This window comes from Aedes albopictus, chromosome 1 (genome assembly GCF_035046485.1).
Source record: "Aedes albopictus strain Foshan chromosome 1, AalbF5, whole genome shotgun sequence".
Lineage (NCBI taxonomy): Eukaryota > Metazoa > Arthropoda > Insecta > Diptera > Culicidae > Aedes > Aedes albopictus.
The window spans coordinates 336,718,017-336,725,567 of record NC_085136.1 but is presented as its reverse complement, the minus strand read 5'-3'; the positions used below and the strand labels follow the sequence as shown (position 1 = coordinate 336,725,567).

Genomic DNA, 7,551 nt, shown 5'->3' with positions numbered 1-7,551 from the left:
GACTGTTCTGTATATCTCAAAATGGTTTTTGGTGTATTTTAAAGCGTATTTACATTTCTTTAAAATCATTGAAAAATGATGTTTAAGTCACCTTTTAGAAATCATTGTTTATTTTGTTTTGAATCGCTACAATTAACATATTTTAAATTTTTCCCAAATCATACTATCCTTGTTTAATAGTTTAAGGGAATCGAATACACTCTAAAATTATTTTCCATAAAATTACACGGCAAATAAAATTTTCTGTGAAAAATATTTAAAATAATAATATTTCAACAATAATCATAAAATCTCAAAATGTTTTCATTTCAAAAAATCCGTACCCCAAATTGGCTTCCAGGAAAAATATAAAAGTGTGGGGATGTTCAAAAATAAAAATTAGAAAAATCAAAAACTGAAATTCACAAAATCGAGAATTGAAAAGAATCATCTTCCAAAACATGTTTAAATCGATTTTAGATGACGAAAAATGATATTTAGATCAAAATCAAAAATTTGGGTATTAGAGGGTTAAATTATTCAATTATTTATCAGTTTTTTCGTAAGAAATTGCTCTCTAAAGTACTGAAATAGCATTCCTTGGATAACTCCCAATCCTGTAACTCAGTTTAAGTACCGTGTATAAGGGTTATGCCCAAGCAAAGTTCCCGGGTTTGCAGTGAAAATATGCGCACCGACACAGCCGCCTCAATCAGTAGCAGCGGTTCGAACACCACCGGATCGACGGCAACGATGGACCAGCAACAGTCGGACACTGGCGGGCTGATCGACATCGACGGCTATCGGCGGTTGATGAAGAGCTTCATGGATATGGTAGGGAAAGTTGATATTTGAAATTTCGGACTTAAAATGCTTAATTGCGATTTTTCTTGCAGCGACGCTACCAGACGGCTCTGTTCTGGGCGGAAAAAGTGACCGTTCTGAGTAATTACGACCCGCGGGACGTATACTGGCAGGCTCAGTGTATGTTCATGCTGCGGGAGTACCACCGGGCGGCGTACATCATCCGGAGTCGTGGGCTGGACAAACGGAATCTGCTGTGCCACTATCTGGCCGCGGAATGCCTCACGGAGGCCAAGGAATACCAGGAAGCGCTGGACATTCTGAACACGACAGATTGCGAAGTGCTGGCGAACAATTTGGGAACCGGTAGGAAGGATGAGTCCACCGTTGGGGAAGATCCGGTGTTCGACGAGCCTAACAAAAGCGACGTGCTGGCGTCGATATACTTCCTCAAAGGGAAGATCCTGGAAGCGATGGATAATCGGATTCTGGCGATGGATTGCTACGTTCAGGCCTTGCATCGGTCGGTGTACTGTTCGGAAGCGCTGGACGCCTTGGTCCAGCATGAGATGTTGATGGCCTGGGAAGAGAAGGAACTGATGCAGCACATTCCGATGGATCAGCAGTGCTCCGAAGCAGAAAGGAAGATCCTCAAAAGACTCTACGAGAGTAAACTGAAAAAGTACTACGAATCGATTGCCCCCAGAACGAACATCGAGCAGACCCCAATTGGAACGATGAGTACGGATTTGCTGCACGAGCTCACGGAGAAGATGAAAAACAGCAAAAACATCGAAGGTAACAAGACGGCCCCCACCAGCGTTCCGTCGTCCCTTCCGAATCGCTTCACGACGCCAGTCCCCAACAAGATCATGTCCCCAGCCAATAAGATCTTGGACGACATCAAAAACTCCCCGTCCTACCTGATTCAGTCGTCGCTTTCGAGGGCATCGTCTATCCTTGGGTCCGGTGGAGGAGGAGGTGGCGGTGGAACCGGCAGTGGGAGTGGGACGGCCACCCGCCAAGAAACGCCGTACCGGATAAATCGGCCAATCAGTATGAAGAGCCCGTCGGCGATCAACCTGCAGAGCTGCGTCGATCGGCTGGACAATTGTGTGGATTTGGTCGTTTCGAAGGCGGAAAAGTACTTCTACAATTGCGACTACAAAAAGTGCATGCAGGTCATCGATGAGTGAGTACCTTTTTCTTACATAATTTCGAAATTCATTCAAGCTTGAAGGCGAAATTTGATCGTAACAACCATAGTCTTACTCTACATGTAAAACATGCTAATATCAATTAAATAGTTCTGCAAGACTTTGCTGAAGCTGAAGGTCTCAGGGTTAGACGTCTAGTTTAGTCCAGGACAAGAATACACTGAATCCAACGAAGCTGAAAGCAAGCTCTTTCATAAATCGGATTTTCCCTTTTCTATAATACTCCAAAGTCCTGTGAACCGGATACATCAGGCAGGATTCCGCGTTGTACGATTGTTACGCTCTGTATAAATGTATTATCCAAGAACAAGTCAATTAATATCGAAACTTCATTAATTACAAAAAATCTATCAACCGTTTTAACATGTGGAGGCCCTAAGGCGCAACAGTTTTCCTGAGAAAATTGTCGGCACTCTCGTACAGACTACTGCCCAACGGGGTCGTTTAGAAGGGCATTCAAAGCAACTGATGGAATACTTTTCATTGCTCTTGTCAATGCAAGTTTTTGTAGCTTACTTAGCTTCTTTAGAGAAATCACCTCATTTGTTTTGGCCCGCCAAACAAGTGATGCATAAGTAATCTTAGGCGGGACTATTGTGGCATAGATCCAGTGAATCATGTTTGGTCTAAGACCCCAGGTTTTTCCCAAGGCTTTGCTGCAGACCCAAAGGGCATTCGTACTCTTGGTTAAACATTGTTTAAATGTTAATTCCAATTCAGTATTTTATCTAAAGTTATCCCAAGATGTTTAACTTCTTCCGAGAACTGCTTTCAGTAAGATTTATTTTCAACCCTCTAGTAAAAGGCACAATTACAGTTTTTGAAGGGTTTACATTTAATCCCTCATCTCGGCACCATTTGAGGGTAACATTCAACGCAGATTGTAGACGGCTAGATATCGTGTCGTCATATTTTCCACGTATCAGAATAGCTACATAATCTGCGTACCCAATAACCTCAAAGCCTTGATTGATGACTTTTTTAAGGAGTTCGTCCACTACCAAAGTCCACAATAAGGGCGATAGCATTTTTTTTTGCGAACAGCCCTTCACAGATCTTTCTGATAGTTGCGCACCTTCAAGAAGGAAAGAGATCTCTCGATTCCTAAGCATCGATATTATCCATTTGATAATTCATTTATCCAAGCCCCTTGTTTCCATTGCTGAACGCATTGAGCTGAAGGATGCATTATCGAATGCCCCTTCAATGTCGAGAAAAGCAACTACGGCTATTTCCTTGGCTTGAAACGATTTCTCAATTTTGCTGACTAGCGACTGTAGCGTTGTTATGGTAAATTTGCCTGTTCGATAAGCACATTGAAAGTTGCTTAAAGGCATTTCTACTTCGTCAGTGTTTCTACTAAGTTGGAAGATTTAAAGTCATCTACTATTTTCTCCATGGTCTTTAACAGAACACAGGAAAGGCTTATAGGTCGGAAGGCTTTAGGTGTTGTTTTATTTCTTTTACCAGCTTTTGGAATAAAAACAACCCGAATCTTACGCCATGCCTTAGGTGTGTAAGTTAAGTGATACTGGCTCTGCATATTTCGCTTAAGAGCGGAAGAATCGCTTCTTTCCCTTGTTGAAGTAACGCTGGAAAGATTCCATCTATACCAGCTGATTTGAAAGGCTGTAAAGAACTCAGTGCCCATTCAACCCTCGATGGCGTAAAGATTTCACATGCTTTCTGTCAGGCATTTGTCGGCCATACATGGTGTACCTTGTCTGAGTCCTGCTCTTCAGCCGAGTAAAAGGTCGACCCCGGAAAATGTATCTTCATCATCTCTTTCAAAATTGCAGAAGAACAACAGTAACATTGCCATCTTCCTTTTAAGGCTTCCAAGACCATTAGAATGATCTTTCGAAAGGACTTTATGGAGCCTTGTCTTCACTTCATACACCCGTCTGCAATATTTACGTTTGGCTAGCCTCAGTTCGATGTTATATTCTGTAGCTTTTGCTCTATTGAACAATCTTCTAGATTCTTTTCTTAATTTTGCTAGCTTATCATTCCACCAAGGGACATCCCAGTTGGATGACCTCTATTGGCAGGGCCGGATGTACGGGGGGCCGGGGGTATAACAATGAGACATACTAGTTAACAATCTTTTTTTTTGCGCTTGTCATTAGTGTGACAGTCTGAGGCCAGGGTTGGCCCATCTCGCCTGACGGGTAAAGTTGTGGCAGTGTTGTCGTTTTCGTTATATCTGGATTTTGGCTTCCAATAAGAAGCGATGTATTTGCGTCATACTGGCTTCAGATTCTTCCTTGAAGATCTGTTCCAGAGGCTCGAAGTACTCAAGGGCTGGGTATTTGCTTCTGGTATTATTGTGCTTGGGACAAACGTACAGGATATGCTTCATGTTTACTGTTTCGTCACACAGTTCGCATTGATCGGTGATTTCCCATTTCCATAGGAATCTTCTCTCCTTGGTGAGCGTGTGTCCCGAACGTATTCTGCTGAGTTTTTTGATTTCCCTTGGGTTGATGATCAGTTTTTTGAACCATGGTTTCTTCAGGGGTTGTTGCTGTATCCTTTTGTACCATAGTCCTTGTTCCGAAGGTTCGCTCGAACTCAATCGTCAACGGCTCACCTGCGGGACGACGTTTGGCTTCTGGGCAGCGTGTTGGGGGGGGGGGGGGGCTTCGGCTCAGGTTTCAACTCACTTGCACCACAGTCACATCACCAAAACTACTGTACAGGGGTTCGTTTCTCGACGATTGACTACTAAAGCACTTATTTGGAATCTTTTACTAATTTATTTAAAAACCTATTTTATATATCAAGCATTTACAAGTTAATTTTATATTCTAAACTTCGACAATGTGCGTCCTGTACGCACGAGCAAATTTTCACTTCTGGTGCAAAATTCAAATTCAGCCCACGCTTGCTGCGATTGCGGTTGGGTCGTTGCTACGGCAATGACGGCAACCCGCTCACGTGGCAACGACGGTTGGCTCGACGTCGGGCGCCTGCGGTGCCCGAGTAAAAATGTATGTTTAGCAAATTTTGTTCGCAACAGTCCTTTTTCTCGGCTTATTTCGATGAAATCGAGGTTCCATCTTTCCCACGTTTCTTCCTTAAGCTAAGTTTCCTGTTGCCAAGTAGAGCGCTCAAGTAAAATTTCACCTTTTTCCGTAAGTAATTTTGACATTTGTTTAACTGACAGCATTTTAACGAAATGATGCTGTAAGAAGGATGTGAAGTAGGGCACTGCATATGGCGGTTGCTAGATAAATTGTTCGTTGTTCATGTGGCGTTTCGTGGCCTTGTTGTTTACGATTTGGACTTAGAGAAATTTCGTTTGTTTCCTCAGGAAGTGTGATTGAAATTAAAATTTAATTTTTGCGCGCGTATGGGGAAAATCCAGATTGTGAGATTTCAACGGAGTTCCAAGGGAAATGCTAATGAGAGACATTGCGCTGGGATTCTAAGGGAACTTTTAATGGTATTACAGCGAGAACTATGGTTGGATACTAATTATAAATTCTGCAATATTGGAGTTCGGACTACGGTGGGAGGAATTCTGCTGGGACGGTTACCTTGTGGAGTTTTAGACGAAATTCGAGGTAGGACAAAGCTTCACGGGGAAGTTAATGAAGATCCACGAAAGATTCTTTGTGATGAATCTTTTGGCATTCCGTACGAAGGTTTTTGTTTGGGGTTTCGCAGAAAGTCCTCTTGAAATTCTTCCAGATGTTCCACCGAAAAATCCACCAGAAGTTCGCAGGGATTCTCATAAAATGTCTCGGAGATTTTCATTAGAAGTTCTACAAAAAATCCCTCCGTGAGTTCCTTCTAATTCAGGATTTATTTATTTATTTTGTTTTTTTTTTTGGGATCTTCTAGGAGTTCCTTCAGGGTTTTCTCCAGAGGTGTTTTCTAAGATTCTACCAGGAGTTTTTCGAACTATTCTACAATGATTTCATCCGGGATTTCTTTAGTATTTTTTATCCGGGGTTCACTCAGATATTTATTCGGAGATTCCCGCAGGAATCCCTCCCGGATCATTTCAAGAGTTCCTTCTAGGATTTCTACAGGAATTCATTCTTAGATTCGTCCTGGAGTTCTTTCAGTGATTCTTCCAGGAGCTCTTTCTAAGATACAACTTTTTGAGATTCCTCTAGGTTTTATCTGGACGTTTCTTATGTGAATCCTCAAAGAATTCCTTTTGTAATTTCTATAGCTTCTTCCGGGATTCCTTCAGGAACTCCTTCTAGGTTTCCTCTAGGAGTAAATGTATGGGTTCCTCTCATAGTTTCTTCTGATATTTCTCCAGGATTTTCTTCTAAGATTACAGCAGGGGTGGTATCAGGGACCTCTCCAGAATTTTTACCCGGGATATCTTCCGGGAATTTTTCAAAAGTTCTTTCCGGAATTTCTTCAGAACTTCCAGACTCCTGGAAAATAAGCCAAGGTTTTTCCAGGAGTTCCATTTAAGATTTGTCCAATAATTCATCCAGGATATCCTTCCGGGATTCCTTCAAGAACTTCTACTGGGATTCATTGCAGATTACATATTCTGGAATTCATTCTGGAAGTTTCTTAAATTTTGCTCATGGAAATACTCCAGAAGTTTTTTTTATTCTTTATGGAAGTACTCCAAGACTTGCTCTTGAGTTCCTTATATAATTCCTCCAACAGCTTCTTAAGGAATATCTCCAGCAGTTTTGTAGGGAATATCTACACGAGCGATTTTAGAGATTCTTTCAACAGTTTCTTCCTAGATAAAAATCTGAAGACATTCCAAAAGGTTCTGGAGAAATCCTAAAAAAAGTCGTGAAGGAATCCCTGAAAGAACTTCTAGAATAATTTCATAGGAATCTTCTGGAGAATTCCATGAAGGAATTTCTAGAGAATTCCATGAAGGAATCTCTGAAGGAATCCCGTATGGAGTTACAGGAGTAATCCTAGAGAGAACTTCTGGAAGTTCTGAACAAATCCTAAACAAATTGCTGGAAGAATCTCTGAGGGAACTCCCTTTGGTATCCCAGAAAGAACTCCTGGAGCAGTCCTGAATTAATTTCTAGAGAGATATAGGAAGGAATTTCTGGAGGAATCCCAAGCAGAAATTCTGAAGGAATCTCAGAGCAATTCTCGTAGGAATCTCGGAACGAATTCTTGGAATTCAGAAAGATTTCCTAATAAAATGGTAAATGACTAATTTTTTACCAGGAATAGTGTATTACGTAAAGCTAATAAATACCATACAAATTTCATCAAAATCGGTTGAATATTGGTGGAGATATCGTTGAAACAAGAATTTTGCCAATTGAGAAGTTTGAGCAAACGAATGTTTTAAAAAATATCACTTCTTCACTGTTATAGCTCTAGATCCAAAAATACTGAACCGATTTCAATCTGTTCTGTATGTAAAGTATTCATGTAGAAATATTGTGTAAAAATTTCATTCAATTTGATCTAGCCGTAATAAAGTTATAGCCGTATATGTGGCACAACGGGTGAAAAAAATTGCTAATATCTTATTTTATGATATTAACAATATCTGCGCCAATACCAAACTGAATTTGTTGCGATTGTTATGGCATTA

General features: G+C 41.1%; 1 protein-coding gene across 1 annotated transcript in view; it reads left to right on the top strand.

Moving 5' to 3' along the window:
- Positions 1 to 516: 516 nt before the first annotated feature.
- LOC109403856 (cell division cycle protein 16 homolog) overlaps positions 517 to 7,551 on the top strand; it is a 28,596-nt gene continuing 21,561 nt past the window's right edge. The window contains exons 1-2 of the mRNA XM_019676754.3: positions 517 to 813; positions 876 to 1,975. Coding sequence (XP_019532299.3) covers positions 631 to 813; positions 876 to 1,975 — 1,283 coding nt within the window. The 5' untranslated portion in view covers positions 517 to 630. The remainder of the gene's footprint in view (positions 814 to 875; positions 1,976 to 7,551) is intronic.